The sequence below is a fragment of the Narcine bancroftii genome, chromosome 6 (genome assembly GCF_036971445.1).
Source record: "Narcine bancroftii isolate sNarBan1 chromosome 6, sNarBan1.hap1, whole genome shotgun sequence".
NCBI lineage: Eukaryota > Metazoa > Chordata > Chondrichthyes > Torpediniformes > Narcinidae > Narcine > Narcine bancroftii.
This window is the reverse complement of record NC_091474.1, coordinates 235,607,120-235,628,424: the sequence shown is the minus strand read 5'-3', so window position 1 is coordinate 235,628,424 and position 21,305 is coordinate 235,607,120. Positions and strand designations below refer to the sequence as shown.

At 44.5% G+C, this 21,305-nt stretch overlaps 2 protein-coding genes across 6 annotated transcripts in view; one reads left to right on the top strand and one right to left on the bottom strand.

Annotated features, from left to right (window-relative positions):
- Positions 1-1,345, top strand: part of mrpl33 (mitochondrial ribosomal protein L33) — a 56,265-nt gene extending 54,920 nt beyond the window's left edge. For all 5 annotated transcript variants that reach the window (XM_069887740.1, XM_069887739.1, XM_069887738.1 and 2 more), the window contains one exon: positions 1,099-1,345. In XM_069887740.1, coding sequence (XP_069743841.1) covers positions 1,099-1,148 — 50 coding nt within the window. In that variant the 3' untranslated portion in view covers positions 1,149-1,345. The remainder of the gene's footprint in view (positions 1-1,098) is intronic.
- rbks (ribokinase) overlaps positions 1,287-21,305 on the bottom strand; it is a 179,687-nt gene continuing 159,668 nt past the window's right edge. Inside the window, exon 8 of the mRNA XM_069887726.1 lies at positions 1,287-1,558. Coding sequence (XP_069743827.1) covers positions 1,379-1,558 — 180 coding nt within the window. The 3' untranslated portion in view covers positions 1,287-1,378. The remainder of the gene's footprint in view (positions 1,559-21,305) is intronic.

The following is a 21,305-nucleotide window of genomic DNA, read 5'->3' as shown; positions in this document are numbered from 1 at the left end:
ATGGAGATGTAACTTGATAATTTTCCAAATTTCTCTGCTGACTACCCCCCCCCAAAAAAATGTACAGGGCAAGGTACTTTAATTTACAAAGTTTAATTTTAAGCCACGCACTTTGCTTACTGGCAGTTATTGGCACTGGTATTTAGTTTTTTAAAAAAAATGCTTTTTACCATTTAATTGCTGGACCATGATGAATGAGGGGATATGTCAGTGGGCAAGGGATTTTTCTCGGTTCGATTGCAGGGCTACAATTGTTTATGCCTCAGAACAGCATTCCTCCCAAGATCAGCTGCTGATGTTAATCCAAAACAATCTGCTGGAGCAACTCGGCGGGTTGTGCAGGCAACAGTGGAGGGAGGGGCAGGGGGAAGAAATGAGAAATTGTGGAGATTTTGCGCAACCTTATTGCAGAGCCAGTAATCCGGCTTCAAATCCAGGACTGTCTGTAAGCAGTTTGTACGTTCTCCACGTGACTGCATGGGTTTCCTCCAGGTCCTTCAGTTTCCTTCCAAAACATGTGGGCTTTTGTAAGTTAATTGGTGTATTTGGGCAACACAGACTCGTGGGCTGGAAGGGCCTGTTACTGAGCTGCAAGTCTAAATTTAAATTGTTCCAGTTTCTAGCATCTGGAATCTCGAATTTCCTTTTGATCTTGATGTTTGCTTGATGCTGAGTGGCTATTAACCTGCTTTTCCCTCTCCCCATTAAATTTATCTGTGGAAGCACTGCAGCCCACCTGCTAACTTTGCACCATCCCATCTGCCCCTCACACCCATTCACTAACTGTGATGTACGGTTGAGCAATAGCCTAACTTTCATTAAAAAAAATCACATCCTTGTTTTCAAATGCCTCCATTGCTTTGTTCCTCTTCATCTCTTAAACCCTCCCTCCTGACTGAATTTCTGCACTCCCAATAATCCCGGACTCAAATTTTCCTGAATCCTTAATACTAATTCCTAATCACTGAGGCTGACAATATTTTCGACTCTAATCTCCGAACATTGATTCCCTTGGAGCGCATTTCAGATACTCTTTCCCCTTAGTTGCTCACTTCATGTCATTTTAATTGTAATTCCCCTTCTCTTTTTTTATTTCAGTGAACAAGCATGTTCTTTTCTTTGAAAAGAAAAAAATCAGGTCGATCTAATGTACTGGCGTTGAACGAGGACTTTTTAGGATCTGAGCAAGATTTTGTGGAATCTACTCCCTTCGTGAATGTACTACTGGCACAACACAAAAGGGGAAAACGATATTTCAAAGGAAGTGAATAATAAGACGAGAGGAATTGCTGAATTGAACTTTTATTTACAATCTGTAAAATGTACAATAAAACAATGCAGCATGTCTCATGCCTTCCCCTTGTCATGAACTAGGCCATCATGCCATAAATAGTTCTTGTGGGAGCTCTGCTCTGCTGGGGTAGCTAGATTGTGTTCCTTGTGATCGGGTGCTCATGGTGGCGATGTCACAGGCTCTTCTGATCATTTCCTTCAGTTCCATGCAAGGATAATAAGCCATGTAGAATGCAAGGGCACCCACAAAGCTATCACCCGCACCCTTTTCAGAGAGAGAGAGAGAGAGAAAAGAAAAGAGCTCAGTACATTAATCCCATGTGTAAGAGAGCTAACAGCAATCCATCCAGTTCATTATGATTTGTTTGTGTTGGCACGTATCCATGAGCTCCATCATTCCATAAATCTTCTGATCTCTCCACCCTGCTCCAAGACGTTCTATTTTTTTGTTCTCTTGCAGCCTTCCTCTGTGCTTTAAAACTTATTTTAAATCTAACCCTTCCCAGTTCTTTTTGGAAGACATCAACCAGAAACATCAAATGCCTTCTTGGTGCACAGATACTGCCTGACCTGCTGAATATTAGGTTTTGTTTTTAAATCCTACACTTCCAGCAGGTGCCTTTGAACCTGCTGACTCAGGCTCCTGTCGTGTCCAGGCGTGGGTGCCTGACCACCAACTCCATTCCTCCGCCTGGCAACTGGGTGAGGCTGAATACGATGGGTTGCATGCATATTTGATGTCAGGTTTAAGCACAGGGTGAAAACATACAGTACAGGACCTACAGCCTATGATCTTGTGCCGATCTATATATACCAAAATAAACCTCCTTTCCTCATAAACCTCTATTTTTCTTTTATCCATGCCCTATTGTTCCAGCCATCACCACCACCCCTGGCAAGGCATTTCAGGCACCCACAACTCTATGTGGGGGGGAAAAATAATGTACCCCTGATGTCATCCCTAAACTTCTCTCCCTTTATATTGCTGCTCCTTCCCTGGGAAAAAGGAGCTGGCTGTCTATCTTATCAAGACCTCTCATAATCTTATAGACCTCTATGAAGTCACCTCTTTTTTTTTCTTTGTCCAAAGAGAAAAGCCTCAGCTCTTCCATCTTGGACTCAGACACGTTTTCCAATCTAGGCAACATCCTGGTAAATCACCGCAGTGCTCTCTCCGTAGCTTCCACATCCTGTAATGAAGTGACCAGAACTGAGCACAATATTCTAAGTGCAGTCAAACCAGAGATTTATAGAGGTACAACATGACCTCTTGACTCCTGAATTCAATCCCCAACAAATTAAGCCCAGCAATACAATAGGCTCTAACTATCCTATCAATCTACACAGGAACCTTAAGAGATCTTTGGATTTGGATCTCTCTTTTTCCACACTGTTAAGTACCTGACCATTAATTATGTACTCTGCCTTTCAGTTTGACATTCCAAAATGCATCACCTCACACATCCAAATTGAACTCCATCTGCTACTTTTCCAGTCAACTCTGCATCCTGTCTATATATTCTGTTGTAACCCACGACAACCTTCAACACTATCCAAAACACTCCAACCTTTGTATCATCTGCAATCTTACTGACCCATTCCTCTACATCTTTGTCCAGGTCATTTAGAAAAAAACCACAAAGAGCAGGGGTCCAAGAACAGATCCTCCACTAGTTATGACCTTTAGGCAGAATACAGAGACCCAACACACTAATGGAATGAAAAAGAAAGCATGTCAGTGCCTCTACTTCCTCAGGAGTTTGCAGAGGTTTGATATGACATCAGAAACCCTGACAAATTTCTACAGAGGTGTGGTGGAAAGTGTGCTGACTGGCTGCATCACGGTCTGGTATGGGGAGACCAATACCCTTGAATGTAAAGCCTTCCAAAAAGTTGTGGACACATCCCAGGACATCACAGGCAAAACCCTGCCTACCATCGAGAACGTCTACTGGGAATGCTGCCGTCAGAGGGGCAGCAGCAATGTCCGAGGATCCACACCACCCGGCATACTCTCTGTTTTCGCTGCTGCCATCAGGAAAGAGGTCTAGGTGCCACAAGACTCACACCCCCAGGATCAGGAACAGTTGCTCCCTCTCCAACATCAAACTCAATCAGGGACTCATTTAAGGACTCTTACTTGTGCACTTTACTAACTTTTTTATTCTCTCTGTATTGTTTACATTTATTCTTTTACACGTGTGTGTTGTATAGTTTTTTTATTGCATTACCAATAAGTTGTAATTCTGTCATTCCCTCAGGGTCGTATGTGAGGTCATGTATGTACTCTGACAATAAATCTGAAATATGGAGAGTTCAGATGTTGCCGTATCTGAGTGTGAGACCAGAACAGGAGTTGGTCACCTAAAAGGTCTCGACCTGAAATGTTGATCATTTCTCTCTACAAATGCTGCATCCCTCCAGCTTCTCAAGCTACCAGCATCTGCAGCTTTTGTATTTCCCTCATACCTGCTACTTGTTCAGGAGGTTTATGCTGATCTTTCACCTCAGCATCGTTCTCCCACACTAACCTAACGTTCTTTGCCTCTACTCTAATATGCAAACCTTTCTCACCAACATCTTCCCATCACTAAAAATAAAATAAAACAACTGCAGATTGAGTCATGCGAGCACAGAACAGGTCCTTCGGCATAACTCATCCTTGCAACTGATGTTTGGGGTTAGTCCCATTCGTCAGCATTTGGCCCATGTCTTTCTAAATGATTCCTATCCACATCTCTGTCCAAATGACCAGAAGACAAAGAGTAGAAACAGGCTATTCAGCCCATCGAGTCTGCCCTGTCATTTAATCATGAGCCGATCCATTTTCCCACTCAGCCCCCACTGCCAAGCCTTCTTCCCATAACCATTGATGCCCTGGTTAATCTTAGACACCCGATGGACACAACTGCCTGTGGCATCCACAGATTTACCACCCTCTGGCTGAAGAAATTCCTCTGCATCCAAGCAGATGCCCTTCAATCTTGAAGTTCTGCCCTCTTCAATCTCCCACCATGGGAAGCAACCTTTGTACATCTACTCTCTCTGTCCATGCTTTTCAACCTTCAAAATGTTTCAATGAGATCCCCCCCCATTCTAAATTCCAATGAGTTCAGGCCAAAACCTGTCAAATGCTCCTCATATGATAATCCTTTCACTCCCGTAACTGTACCCACTTCCATGGCTTCTTTTGACAGATTGTTCTGAGTGGAAAAATTTTCCCTCCTGTACCTCTCCCTCTCCTCACATTAAATTTAAGCCCTCTAGTTCCAGAACAGTGGTTCTCAACCTTTTTCTTTCAACTCACATACCATTTTAAATAATCCCGATGCCATCAGTGCTCTGTGATTTAAGGGATTGGTTAAGGTGGGATGTGAGTGGGAAGGGAAGGTTGAGAATCACTGCTCTGGACCCAATTGTAACTGAAATATTTTGCTTGATAAAAATTGTCATTGGTCCATTTCCTTTGGAGTTCTGAAACCGTGCACATAACGAATCAATGAAGAACGATTAAAACAGTGGTTTTCAAACTTTTTCTTTTCACTCACATATCACCTTAAGCAATCCCTTACTAATCACAGAGCACCTATGGCATAGGGAATATTTAAAGTGGTACATGAGTGGAAAGCAAAAGGTTGAGAAACACTTGTAGAATCATCTACCTTGGGCAAAAGGATGTCTTAAATAAAAACATAAGTTGCTAGAAATACTCACTGTTTCAAGCAGAACTTGCAGAAAGGGCAATGGTTAATGTTTTGGCTGGAAGAATTGCATCAGATCAGTACAATTTACAAAATGCTTTGCCTTTCTAGCAGTGGATGAATCATATGTTCCCAGAACATATTTCATCTAAAATGTCCTTGTAAATTCACTTAGCCTGCAACCAACCCCTTGATGCTTCTCTGTATCCTTCTCACAACCTACAATGCCAATACATTACGGATAATCAGCAAATTTGGACAAATGACACTGGATCTCTTCATCCAAATTGAATACTTACTATTTACGATGTGGAAAGAGGTCCTTTGATCTATAAGATGAGGAGCAGAAATAGGCTTTTCAGCCCATGGAGTTTGTTCCACCATTTAATCATGAGCCCCACTTTTTTCCCCATAACCTCTGATGCTCTGACTATTCAAGAACCTATCAATGCCTACTTTACATACATCCAATGAGGTGGTCTCCACAACTGGCTTTGGCAACATGTTCTACATATTTACTACCCTTTGGCATCTCTGTTCTAAGCAGATGCCTTTTAATCTTGAGTAGTTCCCTCTTGTCCCAGACTCTCCCACCATGGATAGCAACCTTTCAACGTCGATTCTGTCCTCGCATTTCAACGTTTGAAATGTTTCGATGTAACCCACCAAACCTGTGCCAAACGAGGCTCACCGATTTACTCAAATCATACTTCATCCTCTCACACTCTTGTCAACTGATTTCCCCAAATTAAGTTACTCACTCACACACACGAGTGAGTAGCATAATTTGGTCAAATGGGTGTAATAAAGGGCAGTGTGGGCTGGAAAGGTCTGTTACAATGCGGTGTCTTCAAATTAAAACTTGGGCAATTTGCAGCAACCTTTGGGATGTGGGAAGGAAACTATGTTGAAGACCCATCTGAATTACCAGCGGTTGTAGACGACAAAGAAGAATGTCCAGAAACAGAGCGAACTGAGTCAGGTCTTACCCTCCGTGTGAAACAAAGCTCACCATTTGTTATCCTGACAGATCAGAGGCCTATCTTGCTATAAGTTTACTCATAGGATGTTGGTAATGACTGTCTCTGCAAGCTTTAGTTCAGCGATGAGATCCTACAAGGCCCAACCTGCTGGATACACTTGTTTCCAAGCACAAATTGGAACTTGCTAGAGCTTTATAAATCTGGTCAGTGAGTCAGGCTACCTCGGCAACAACAAAGAGTAAAATTCCCCACACAACAGTCTTGCTCCTGCTGTATCAAAGCAACATTTGTGAATTACGTAGAGGCAAAGACAATGATCCAGTGACATATTATTTTAAAATGGAATTGGAGGAACAAACTGAAGGCTAAAAAAACAAAGTAGACCCCACTGTATTTAGTTCTGGCCACCTCACCATAGCAAGAGTATGGATGCTATAGAGAGAGAGTGCAGAGGAGATTTACAAGGATGCTTCCTGGATCGGAGAGCATGCCCAATGGAGATAGGTTGAGTGAACTTGGTCTTTTCTCCTTGGGGTGACAGAGGGTGAGGGAGTAACCTGATAGAAGTCTTTAAGATGATGAAAGGCATTGATCGTGTGGACGTCCAGAGGCTTTTTCCCAGGGCTGAAATGGCTAACATGAGGGGGCATAGTCTTAAGGTGCTTGGGGATAAGTACAGGGGGATGTGAGAGTTAAGATTTTCATACAGAGAGTGCTGGGTGCATGGAATGCACTGCTGGCAACTGTGGTGGAGGTAGGAACTAATAGAATCTTTTTAAAAGACTTTTAGATCAGTACCCAGAGCTCAGAAAAATGGAGGGTTACGCATTCGGAAAATTGTAGGCAGTTGTTGGAGTAGCCTTTTATCACGGCACGACACTGGGCTGAAGGGCCGGTACTGCGATGTAGATTTCTATGTTCACCGTGTTCAAGCATTCTAATACACAAGGTTTTGCAGTTCAAATAAACTTCAGGAATGTTATCTATAGAATGCAATTACATTCCAGGCCTCAGTTAGACCCCGTGGCATTGAGTTGTTGATTTTTATCAATTTTTTTTCCTTCTGAGAGTCAGGGGTGGTCTTCATGTGATACCAGTTGATCGCTCTCCCCTCAACAGGTGAAGAGCATATGACAGGCAATTAAACCTAATCAATGGCAAGGTGCAGGACACAACTGAATGTCAACCACCTGCATTTTATGAAATAAATCAACCTCTTGGATGTGAAGGTGGAAGTAGATAAAAACAAGAATTAAACAGGAAAGCCGGCAGATCCTGGGATCAAGAGCGTGACCTGCTCAGGTTCTCCGGCATGTTTGCTTAGTACGCTGGCACGATAAATATACTTGCAGGTGATAGTGAAATGAGGGAGGATGGTGGTGGAAGGTCACATCATGATCTAGATCAGACGAGAAAGTCGGTTTGGATCATTAATCCTGGAGAATTAATCCTGAAAGGAGGGAAGGGGTGTATTTTGTGAAGGTAAAACAAGGGTAGGAAATGTGAGGGCCTTTGAGAGGGTTGAATGAGTGGACAACACCATAAGTAGGCAGAAAAGCTGGTGAAGGCAGAACAAGGAGAAGCAGGACATGGCCCTGCTGGAGAGAGTGCAGAGGAGATTCATAGAGATATTGCTCAGACGGGAGCATTTAAGAATAGATCTAGAGAGGATGGATTTGCTATCTTAAAAACTGACCGGTGACCATCGTTATACAAAATTATGAAGGGCATGAATAATAAAATTACTTGCCCACTGTTGAGGTGCAAAAGCAAGAAGGCATAGGTTTGAATTTAGAGAGATGAACATAAGAGCACAAGAAATAGAACAGGAACAAGAGAAAGCCAACTGGCCCATTGAGCCTGCTCTATCATTAATAAGATCATGGCAGATTTGGCTGTGCACTCAGCCCCACTAAAATATTCTTAAATACCCTATTATTCAGAAATCTATCTCTGTTATAAATACATTCATGGGGCAGAGAATTCCAGATACACTACTGTCTGGGAGAAGCAGTTTCTCCTCTTAAATCTACTCCCAAATCTTCAATCTACATCCCCCTAGTTCTAGTCTCCCCTGTCAGCAGAAACCTTCAAGAGTTTAGAAGAGACCCAAACAGAAATTGTTCTCACACTGAGGGTGTTTGGGGCCTGGAGATGGTGGAGGCGGATCCACTCATGACATACAGGCGCCTGCATCACCAAGGTGTAGAAGGCCAGAGCCCTAATGTGGCTCATTTGAGTCATACAGTGTGGAATCGGGCCCTTCGGCCCAACTTGTGCATGCTGATAAAAATGTCCTACCCACACTAGTCCTGCCTGCTTTTTCCGCATATCCCTTTAACCCCATCCTACCTATGTATCCATTTAAATGTTCCTTAACCATTGCAATAGTACCTGCCTCAACTATCTCCTCTGGCAGTCTGTTCCATACGCCCATCACCCTCTGTGTAAAAAAAAAATGTACCCCTCAGGTTCCTGTTAAATTTCTCTCACCTAACCTATGTCCTCCGGTGAGTGGGATGTGGAGTGAAGAGGACTTGGTGGACAGAGGCCAGTTGTGAATATCCCATGAAAGTAATCTGGGATATGGCAGAAGCAAAAGTTTCAGATAAGGAAATTTCCACATGTACTTGAGAAAAGTGCATCTAAGGAGAGTATGTTAGTGGAAGCGTTGAACATTCAAGGCAAAACCTGGATGTGAATCACAAATTTACAGATTAAAAGAAAGTAGCTGGCCAGGGTGGGAGAGGTGCTGAGAGGGATCTGAGCTATCACCCTACTGTTTCTCATTTGCATTGACAACATGGAATCAGGAACTTTTAATGCAAATTCAACATGCATGCAAATCAGAATGTCAGTTGAGATCTACAAAGTATCAAAAGATAACTGAAAATTACCTTCACCATGTTGAAGTTGTAAAAGACTGAAGTGGAAGGGAAGCAAGGAGATGATACATAAAATCGCTGGGAAACTCAGCGGTCACACGGCGTTCTTTACATCGGAAAGATGCAAAACCAATGGCTTGGGCCTAAGCTCTTTGCCTGAATAAAAAGGTGTGGGTGGGACAGGAGGAGGAGCCATTTTAAGCATGTGGCACAAGATGATGGCAGAGGCAAGTAGCTAGAAAGGATTCATGGGTGTGGAAGTAGGTCTGGGTGAGTACATGGTCATAAAGCTTGAGAGCATCAGGGATTGTAGAGGGGGAGCAGTGGGAGAAGAGAAGAACTTCTTTTGGGTTCTTCTTTGGCTTGGCTTCGCGGACGAAGATTTATGGAGGGGTAATGTCCACGTCAGCTGCAGGCTCGTTCGTGGCTGACAAGTCCGATGTGGGACAGGCAGACACGGTTGCAGCGGTTGCAAGGGAAAATTGGTTGGTTGGAGTTGGGTGTTGGGTTTTTCCTCCTTTGTCTTTTGTCAGAAACTCAACAGGTCACGCAGCATTCTTTATGTACCATAGAATCATAACCAATGTCTCTGGCCTGAGCCCTTGGTCATGAGCAAAAAGCACGCAAGGGCTTGAATAATTTCAAGTCAAATTTTATCAAATTTCAAATTCAGGTTTATTGTCAAGAGTACACACACAACATTACATACAACCCTTAGATTCTTTTTCCTGTGGGCCAGGCAGAAATTCTACTTACCTGTAATTGTGTGGGGAGGGGCAGGGGAGGAGCAAGATGAGGTGGATTTGACTTACAAGAAGCACTGCCCAATCAAATTTTCTGCCAAAGAATGATCGGCACATATAGGCAAGGCTCTGGGAATCATAGTCATACAGCGTTGGAAGTAGGTCCTTTGATCCAACCTTAACATGCTGACCAGAAATGTCCCACCCACGCTCAACTACCAGAGGACATAGGTTTAAGGTGAGGGGAGAGAGGTCTAACAGGAACCTGAGGGGGTAACTCTTTTTTACACAGATGGTGAGTGTGTGAAACAGGCTGTCAGAGGAGGTGGATGAGGCAGGTACTATTGCAATGTTTAAAAAACATTTAGACGGATACATGGATAGGATGGGTTTGGAGGGATACGGGCCAAATGCAGCCAGGTGGCACTAGTGCGGGTGGGACATTTTGGCTGCCCTGAACAAGTTGGGCTTAAGGGCCTGTTTCCTGTTATGGGTGACACGGTTGACATAATGGTTAGCACAACGCCTTAACGGTGATTGGGACCAGGGTTCGAATTCCGGGCTGTATGTAAGGAGTTTGTATGTTCTCCCCGTGTCTGCATGGGTTTTCCCTGGGGGCTCCTGTTTCCTCCCACCCTTCAAAACGTACTGGGGGTTAATCGGTAAAATGGGCAGCACGAGCTCACAGGCCAAAATGGCTTGTTACCATGCTGTATGTGTAAATTGAATTTAAAAACTAAAAGGAATTTCCACACTGTAGGACTCCATGACAACCTCCTCCTTCAGCTTGTTCCATACACCCACCACCCAGAAGAAATGACTGAAGTTATTGTCACGTGGAAAACGCTGCAGTGAGAAGCTTAGTTTTGTGTCCGAGTGGCTCGCAAAATGATGTCACACTCTTGCACTGGCCGAATTGTGTCACATGACATCGTGTAGTCATGGACGTTGGCTCTTTCGAAAACTGCAGTCATTGGAACAGGCCAGATACCCGCACCAATAAATCGCAGAGCAAGCTGGTCAAGTTTTCAAAATAACTCGAAGCAATCGGCCAACCAACGTCGAAAACCAGTTTAGTGCATTTACAGGACTATATTCATAATCACACCTATACATTCATTATGCAAATTCAGGGCAGCACCAGCTGGGCAGAGCTCCACTGAACCAGTTTAACATGGGTGGTACAGTTAGCATAGCGATTAGTGCAACGTTATTACAGTGCCAGTCACCCAGCTTCAAATCCACTGCCGTCTATGTATTTCCCCGGGAGTTCCAGTTTCCTCCCGCATTCCAAGAAAAACATAGTAGGGTTTGGTAGGTTAATTGGGTTTAACTGGGGGTGGGGCATGGGCTTCTACCATGTTGAATATAAAAAAAATTCCTAGGCTTCAGATAAAAACCCAATGCTGGAGAAACTCAGCAGATCAAACAGTGTCTGACGTTGATGAAGGGCTCAAGCCTGAAACATCGGTTATGTATCTTTATCTTTGCTTATAAAGGACACTGTTTGACCTGGTGAGTTTCTCCAGCATTTTAGTTTTACTTCAATCATGGTCTCTGCAGACGTCTGTGTCTTAATCCTAGGCTTCAGATGTTGGCCGAGTGTACATTGCTTGTTCTTTCTACAAATGCGCTGGTTTCCTCTCACGCTGCAAAAAGGTGAAGAGCGAATCTGACTGAGTACTCTAGAAAGTGCAGATGGGGGTTAGAATCTGGGGTCTGGCATGGGAGTGGATGGGACTGTGTGGGTTAAGGTAGATCAGTGTAAACATGGCTGCTCCATGGTTGGTGTGGACTTGGTGGGGCTGAAGGGCCTTTTTCTGCACCGTCACTTTCTGTGGGTGCCATCAGCAGGGGAGAGAGAAGAGTTCAAAAGTCATTAAGTAATGTCACAGCTCTATAAAACTGATTAGACCATACTTGGAATATTATGTCAGTTCAAGTTGCCTCATTATATGAAAGATGTGGAAGCTTTGGAGAAGGTGCAGAGGAGATTTATCAGGATGTTGTCGTAATAGAGCCCGAGTTTTGCTCTATGGAGAGAATAAGGATGAAAGGTGACAAGATTATGAGATGCATAGATAGGGTGGACAACTGGCACCTTTTTTCCAAAGGCAACTATGGCAGATACCAGAGGACATTACCAGTATATAAGATGAGGGGAGTATAGTTTGGGGAAGTGCTAGAGGTAAGTTTTTTTTTCCCAGAGAGTACTGGGTTCCTGGAATGCATTGCCTGGGGTAGTCATGAAGACTGGTGCAATAGGGACATTTAAAAGACTTAGAGAGGCACATGGATGCAAGAAAAATAGATGTGTGTGAGGTAGGAGGTTTAGTTTTTTGAGTAGGTTTATATAGATCAGACCAAAGGGGCTGTACTGTGCTGTAATTTTCTACATGCACTGTTCTTTCTAAAGTCAACAATCAGCTAGCTCCTTGGTCTTGGTGACATTGAGAACAAGATTGTTGTTCTGGCACCACCTAACCCGGATCTCCATCCCGTACTCATTGCCAGTTATTTGGCCAACAATGGTGGTGGTGCCAGCAAATCGAGTTGGAGCTGAACTTGGCTAAGCACTCGTGAGTGTACAAGGTAAAGAACAGTGGACAAAGCCTGCAGTCTTGGGGTGTCCCTGTGTTGATGATCAGAGTGGAAGAGGTGATGTTGCCAAACCGCATTGACTGGCACCTTCCAATGAGGAAATCAAGGATCCAGTTGCAAGAGATGGGCAGAGTCCTGGATCATTTAGTCTGGCCATGAGGTTTGCTGCTCTGATGGTTTTGAACACCAAGTTGTGGTCAATGACGAACAGCCTGATGTAGGTGTTTCTGTGTACTCCTTGAAGGTGCTGGAGAAACTCAGCAGGTTATGTAGCATCTATAGAATAGCTGATGTTTTGGGCCTGAGTCCTTCATCAAGGTATGAGCAAAAAGCAGGCAGGTGCTTAAATAAAAAGTGGGGAGAGGAGAGGAGGGAGGAAGCAGCAGGGAAAGGAGCACAGGCCAACATAAGAAGTGGAAATAGGCAGGTAGGTAGAAGATTTTAAAAAAGCTGAGGTGAAAGGGGAAGGGGGAAGCTCTCTGAATGGAGAGGAAAGGGAGTTGGAAGCTGGAGGAAAAGAGAAAGAGGGATAAGGGAAAGAGAGAGAAATTGGAGGTCAGTATTAATACTGTCTGGTCAGAGAGTGCCCAGACAAAATAATTGGTGTTGCTCCTCCAATTTGCAGAGATCCTTGGATGATGTGCGCAACAAAACAATCTACATCCGGATCTCGAGAATGCTGGAACAGGAGCACCAGATGCAGTAGATGACCCCTGCGGATTCACAAGTGAAGTGTTGCTTCACTTGGAAGGATTCCTTTGGGCCCCAAACTGTCTGAGAGGAGATGTGGGCGCGTGTAGCATTTTTGTCACAGGCGTAGGTATCGAGGGGGCAATTAGTAGGAAAGGATAACTGGATGAGGGAGATAGCCCTGAGGAATGTGGAGAGGGGGAGGAGATGGGGAAGATATGTCTGGCGGGAGGAATGGCAGAGGATGGTTGGGTATGGAGGCTGGTGGGGTGACAGGTGAGGACTCGGGGAATCCTGTCCTTGTTGCATGTGGAGGCCAAGGCAGATGTTCAGGAAATGGAGGAGGTGCAGGTAAGGGCTGAGTGTCGGTGTTCTAGGTGATCTAATGCAGAGTGCAAGGCCAATGAGATGGTGTCCTGCTGCTGACCTGTGGTGATGGTGATCATGGTCACCATAACATTAATGGATTGTCATAAAAGTCCATCAGGTTCACAGAAAGAAGTCTGCCATTCTAACTTACACTGGTCTACATGTGACCTCAGAGCTACAAGGTAGGTGACTCTTGACTGCACACTATACATTTGGACGCAATAAGGGATGGACTACAAATGCAGATCTTGCAAATGATTCTACAACCTATAATCACCAGGGCATAATCTGAAGAGCAGAGAATTGTGGATATAGCTCAGATAGTCACATAAATCTTCCTTCCCTCGATTGACTTCCACCTACACCATCTGATGCCTCAGAAAGGCAGTCAACATACGTATGGACTCATCCCACCTTGACCACACTCTCTTCTCCTTCCAACTGCAAGAAGGAGGTCCGAGAGGGCGAAATCACGCTCCACCAGATTCAAGGGCAGATTCTTTTCTGCTGCTATCAGTTGACTGAACGAACCTGAGGTGACCTTACTCTGTTTGAGTTGGTCTCTTGGTGCAACCCTATGCTCTGAACCAGGTTTTGTTCTGCTGTTTTTTATGTATGGATAGACCTGCTGAATAGCACGCAAAACAAAATTTTTTGCATTCCTCGGCACTGGTGACAATAAAGGCAAACTTGAACATTCCCCCCCCCCCCTCCCCACCAAAAGCAGCTGGGGTGCACCTATAATGAATGAATCCCAAGATGACATTATGAAACCTTTACTAATTTAAAGATTCTCGTACTTTATATCTTTCAAATACAATAAAACTCCGATTAACTGAAATGGTCGGGACTGCGCCTATTTCGATAAAGGATATTTTCGGACAACTGGTCATTTTTTTTGAAAACAGCCCAGTAGCAACAGCAAATCACTTGGTAACAGTGTCTAAACAACAACAACCAACAAGGGAAGGCTTTTAAAGCTTGAAATAATGCTTAATTCTCACCAAAGAGCAACCTGAACAAAATAAGATAAATCCAACACCAAAAACTCGAAATTCTACTCAGAGGGTTTTCCAAAATTCCAAAAATTTTCAAAGGGAAAAATGATGTCATTTCAGCTTCGAAATTTTTCAGATAAATGAGGATTTCTAATTTTTCTGAAATCCTCAATTATGCATAAAAATGTTCGGAGCCAAAGAGACGTCACTTCCAGGATAACTGAGGATTTCAGATAATCGGGGTTGTGCTGTCGATGACTTTTGAGATGTTTTTCAGAGGAACTAATATGTTCTGGGCACTAACTTTGCACCACAATGCCCAAGGCAAATAATACCTGTAATTAGAGACATGTTGGCATTAAGAATGGCTTTGGTCTCAGGGACTGCCAATAAGGCAGTTTTCAGGGACTACCATCAACCACGTATACTCCATGTCCCTGTTTTCTGGGACTCGTTTTATAACCAACCATCAGCTGGTTTATACTGATGTTCATACAGTAGTTTACCCATAGACCCAGTCCAGAGAATATATTATGAATGGCCAGAATCCAAAGGGTTAGTAATGGATTTGCAAACGAACAGAAGCCATGGTGAATACATGTGTGGGCATCAGGCTTCTGAATGAACCCCACAGCCGTGGTCTCATGATTCCCTTGCTCTGTACCTACTCACTGCGCTCTTGTTCTTCCAGTCAGTGCAACTGTAGGAATGTTGGAAATGACCTGTTAGAACCTTTCTCACTGTTCTCAGTGTAATGAGGCAAATTAATTTCAACCTGATATCTTACCCAACTGTAGTATTTGAACAGAAAATATACAGTATTTGGAGCCAAAATAACTCCAATGTTATCCTATCCCACTGCTTGAAAGATGAAATTTAGAACATATAACATAGAACAGGTCCTTCAGCCTGCAAAGGTGTGCCAATCCAAGTAAACCTACTCCGCGCTACCCATAGGACCATAGAATGTTATAGCACAGAAACAGGTTCATTGGATCTTCTAGTATGTGATGAACTATTTTTCTGCCTTGTCCCACTGACCTGCACCCAATTCATAGCCCTCCGAACCCCTCCCATCCATGTACCTGTCCAAATTGTACTTAAGTGTTAAAATTGAGCCCCCATTCACCACTTTAGACAGGAGCTCATTTCATAACCCTCTGTTTTTCTGACAACCATGTGTCCCTCTAAATTTGAGGTGCGTAAAAGATTGCAGGAGAGCAGAAATTTCCAGAACACTATTTGTCTAACACGAAGCTGCTTTTTAAAAAAAATTCCATTAAATGAAACTGTGTGGGTTGAGTACTATTAACAGCTTCTAAGTTGTCTAATCCTAATAACATTTCCCATTTGACACCCACTGCATATTTCTCATCCACCAGTTGTTGCAACGGTGCTAGAAAAATGTGTGCAAGGGTTGCATTAAAATTCTTCCCCAGAAAGATGGGAGGAAAACTCATCCCACATTCCATACAGTTGGGCACTTGACTCATTTGCCTGGAGCATCAGGGTTAACAGGTTAATCAATCTGGGAATCTGCATCTGATAACCACTGCATTCCTTTCTGCTGAGTTGCCTGAATTTCTTTGAACAGAACATTACTCTTTTATGCCTTTTCCTCAAACACGCCTCACCACAAAGCAGATCATTCATAAAGGCAAATGAGATCAAAGATACTCAATGCAAGTGTCCAGAGGATAAATGCCTGTGGTCACAGCCATCTTTTCCACTGTATGGATTAATTTTGTTGCCCACAAATGTAATTGGAACGAGTTCAGCCTTTTCAAAAAATGAAATTAATTCTGAAGTAAAGTCAATTGACTCATAAACTAGTCAAGCAACTACATTTCAGTAGAGAATGATTTTCCTTGGTCAAGAACTTTGTCATGCTGAAATAACTTGAGGCATTTCTTGTTAAAAAAAAACACTTCTGGATGACACAGACTGCTGTGTAGGCAAATTCTGCATCCATCCTATGCCAGTGACGACACAGAAATGGATCTCGATGAATGATCATTAATCTGCGTTGGTGGAGAGGTATTCTTGGAAATCTCTCTGCTTGACTTCAAAGAGTGGCAGGTTTTAACATCCTGTCAGTGGTTTCATCATTATTACACTTTGTTCTCATCTTAAAAACACTGCAGAGGTGGGACAGGAACTGCCTGAACAATTGTTCGCATGACGACTTCCTCATTCTGATACGTGTAAGAAGTCGAGGATCAGGATTAGGCCTTGAGTCCACTCTACTTTCCTTTTTTCTCTGTCTTCCTCTTCCCACCATCATAAATCTTGAGTAACACACAAAAAATGTGCAGACACTGTGGTTTAAGGAAAAACACAAAGCTGGAGAAACTCAGCAGGTCAAACAGTGTCCTTTATCTTCTTTGGCTTGGCTTCGCGGACGAAGATTTATGGAGGGGGTAAAAAGTCCACGTCAGCTGCAGGCTCGTTTGTGGCTGACCAGTCCGATGCGGGACAGGCAGACACGATTGCAGCGGTTGCAAGGGAAAATTGGTTGGTTGGGGTTGGGTGTTGGGTTTTTCCTCCTTTGCCTTTTGTCAGTGAGGTGGGCTCTGCGGTCTTCTTCAAAGGAGGCTGCTGCCCGCCAAACTGTGAGGCGCCAAGATGCACGGTTTGAGGCGTTATCAGCCCACTGGCGGTGGTCAATGTGGCAGGCACCAAGAGATTTCTTTAGGCAGTCCTTGTACCTTTTCTTTGGTGCACCTCTGTCACGGTGGCCAGTGGAGAGCTCGCCATATAATACGATCTTGGGAAGGCGATGGTCCTCCATTCTGGAGACGTGACCCATCCAGCGCAGCTGGATCTTCAGCAGCGTGGACTCGATGCTGTCGACCTCTGCCATCTCGAGTACCTCGACGTTAGGGGTGTGAGCGCTTCAATGGATGTTGAGGATGGAGCGGAGACAACGCTGGTGGAAGCGTTCTAGGAGCCGTAGGTGGTGCCGGTAGAGGACCCATGATTCGGAGCCGAACAGGAGTGTGGGTATGACAACGGCTCTGTATACGCTTATCTTTGTGAGGTTTTTCAGTTGGTTGTTTTTCCAGACTCTTTTGTGTAGTCTTCCAAAGGCGCTATTTGCCTTGGCGAGTCTGTTGTCTATCTCATTGTCGATCCTTGCATCTGATGAAATGGTGCAGCCGAGATAGGTAAACTGGTTGACCGTTTTGAGTTTTGTGTGCCCGATGGAGATGTGGGGGGGCTGGTAGTCATGGTGGGGAGCTGGCTGATGGAGGACCTCAGTTTTCTTCAGGCTGACTTCCAGGCCAAACATTTTGGCAGTTTCCGCAAAGCAGGACGTCAAGCGCTGAAGAGCTGGCTCTGAATGTCCTTTATATAGCAAAGATAAATCACATAACCAACATTTTGGGCTTGAGCCCTTCATCAAGATCATACCTTGATGAAGGGCTCAAGCATGAAATGTCGGTTATGTATCTTTATCTTTGCTACATAAAGGACACCGTTTGACCTGCTGAGTTTCTCCAGCTTTGTGTTTTTACTTCATAATATTGATTTTCATTCTGTCAAAAAAAATCCATCCAAGCCCAGTGGTTCTTGATCTCCAATTCACAGCTCTCTGGGCTAGAGAATTCCAGTTTCACAATCCTCAAGACAGAAGTTTCTTCACTTTTAAGTGCTGATCCATTCTGAAACTATGCAGACACAAGGGACTGTAAAGGCTGGAATCTGGAGCTAAAGAATCCACTGGAGGAACTCAGTGAGTCAGGAAGATCACTGCTCAACACCAGAAGACTGACCATCCCTTTGCCTTCACAGATGCTGCTTGATCCACTGACCGTGTTCTTTTGCTGCTGTAGCAATGGCCCTGGCTCCACTCTCTCCTGCAGCGGGGGGGGGGGGGGGGGGGTGTGGGGGGGGTAGAATTACACCATCTAGCTGTTTGAGGCTTCTCACAATACTAGATGTTTAAATATTCAAAGCTGAGAGCTTGGGGCAATTAATTTTTTCCTCATTCTGGGAATCAATTCAAAGAATTGAGTTCTTTTCACGTGTACCAAGAGGAAGTGAAAAACTTCATTTTGCATGCTATCCAGGCAAGGCAATCTATTAATGTACAACAGATAGTGCAAAATAAAAGTGCAGAGTATAATGTTGCAGAGAAAATGCCTGGTTGAGACAGCACAAGACATCTTTCCTTAAAACAGGGGGTGGTTGATTAGGAAGCTGGTCATTACACACATTGACGTCAGCCTGGCAGTGAGGATTAGTGACAGCACCTCCTCCATGATTGCTATCAACACCGAGACTGCACTAAGTCCTCCACTATGCTCCCTTTACCCCACGACTGCATGGCCAAACACAAATACACCATCATTGGTAGGATTTCTAACAAGAAGAGGAGTGCAGAAGAGAGAAAAGGAGACGAGTCTTGGTGCCAGGATGACAACCTCTCTCTCAATGTCAGCAAGACCAAAGAGCTGGTTTATAGACTTTCATGGAGTTGCAGAACTCGCTCCCATGTTAATTAACTGTGATGATGTGGTGAGAGTTAACAGTTTTAAGTTCCTTGTGGTAAACATCCCCAGTGTCCTGGTTCACCTACGTCATTGCAATTACCAAGAAAGCCATTCTACTTCCTCAGAAGCCCAAGTATATTTATTTGGCATATCACCAACATCCCTTAACAAATTCCACAGCTGCACCATTGACCTCCCCTCCATCATACACACACCCCTCTCCTCTATCATACACACTTTCCCCTCCATTGTACACACACCCCTCCCCTCCATCGTATACACACTCCTCCCTTCTGTCATACACACAGCACTTCCCTCCATAGAACCATACATTTGCAGTGCTTCTAGTCTGTTCCAAACCATTTTCTTTTAGCCTAGTTCCACTGATCTGCATGCAGTCCACAGCCCTCCATACCTCTCCCATCCAAATTCTTCTTAAATCTTAAAATTGAGCCCGCATTCACCACTTCAACTGGCAGCTCGTTCCACACACCCACTGCTCTGTGTGAAGAAGTTTCCCCTCATGTTCCACCTAAACCTTTCCCTCTTCACCTTTACCTCATGTCCTCTGGTTTGTATTTCCCCTGCCCTCAGTGGAAAAACCCTATTTACATTTACTCTGTCTATTCCCCTCATAATTTTTAATACCTCTATCAAATCTCCCCTCTTTCCTCTTCCAGGGAATAAAGTCCTAACCTGTTTAACCTTTACTTTTAACTTAGTTCCCAAAGTCCGGGCAAAATCCTAGTAAATCTTCTCTGCACTCTTTCTATCTTATTGATACATTTCCTGTAGTTAGGTGACCAAAACTGCACACCATACCCCAAATTTGGTTTCACCAATGTATTATCACCATAACATCTGAACTCCTATACTCAATACAGGTCTTTACCTCTTCATCGGTGATACCGAAAACCTCTGAAAGTTGAACATTTTTTTTACTGCATGTAGGGTATATTTTCAGGTGTTCTAGAGGGAGCGAGGAGAGAAGGTGGCTTGGGCGGGTAGGGAGAGAACAGCAGTGCAACTCAGGCGGTGAGCAGGGAGAGAGCAAGGAGAGAAGGTGACTTGGGTGTTGAATGGGGAGCGAGCAGCAGCTTGACTCTGGTGTTGAATGAGGAAAGATTGCGACTCAGGTGGCAAGGAGAAAGCGAGGAGACTGAGTCGAGAGAGCAGCAGTGTGACTCAGAAGGCGAGCAGGGAGAGAGCAAGGAGAGGACGTGGCTCGGGCGGTAAGCAGGGAGAGACAGCAGCTCGATTCGGGTGACGAGCAGGGAGAGAATGAGGAGAGAGTGCAACTCGGCCAGCAATCGGGTTGAGAGCAGCAGCGCGACTTGGGTGGTGAGCGGGGAGAGAATAAGGCAAGAACGCGGCTCAGGTGGTCAAGCGAGCAGGGAGAGAGCAGCAGCACGACTGGGTGGACAAGCGGGGAGAAAGCAGGGAGAGAATGAGGAGAGATCGTGGCCCAAAGATGTGGAGGTCCAGTGGGGGCAAGGAGAAGTCAGAGATCACCAAGCCACGGGGGCCAGGAGGCGAAGGGATCTGGGTGCTGAGCTTCATGGCCCGGGAGGAAAGAAAAGAGATCCAGCACCGAGGAGATGGTGCTGGAGGGAGAGCAGCCGAGGGATGCTGGGGAGTGGCTGAGACTGAGCAGCAGCAGGAGCCAAGCCTGAAGGAGGAGCAGGTAATGGAAAGCCCCTGGAAGCTGAACTGGTGCAGACGGACCTTATGATGGGAAGTAGCTCAACAGTAGCCGAGCTGCAGGAGGAGGCAGAAAAGGGTGTGCCAGAGCCTGGCAGGGAGAACATCTTTTTGTTTTAATGTGGGATCAATGGCTGTCTTCATGACCCATAAAAAGGGCTTATGTTTTGCACGAATCTGTACCACTGCCATTTTAATTCAATAATCCAGAATAATCTGAATACCGAGAAGTGTCTCAGTCCGAAGGATCTCGGATAAAAGGGTAAGTACCTGTACTTTGATTTATGAAGGCCAATATGCCAAAAGCTCTCTTTACCACCCTATCCATCTGTGATGCCATTTTCAGGGAATTAAGTATGCATTCCCAGATTCCTCTGTTCTACTGCACTCCTCAGTGCCTTAACATTTACCGAATATTGATTGTCCTTCCAAAATACCATCTTTCCATCCACAATTCCATCTGCCATTTTTTGTCCCATTTTTCCAGCTGGTCCAGATCCCTTTGAAAAGCTTCTTTGCCGTCCACGACGCCTCCAATCTTTGTGTCATTGTTGATCCAATTTACTACATTATCATCCAGATCACCGACATGGATGACAAACAACAAAGGTCCTAGCACAGATCCCTGAGGGACACCACTAGTCACAGGCCTCCAGTCTGAGAAGCAACCATCCACCACTAATCTCTGGCTTCTCTCGTCCAGTCATTGTCAAATCCAGTTCACTAACCTAGCGTCTGAACATTTCTGACTAACTTCATATTGGGGCCTTGTCAAAAGCCTTTCCCTTATCAACTTTCTCAGTAACCTCCTTGAAAAATTCTGGTAGGTGTTCTAAGAGATTGGA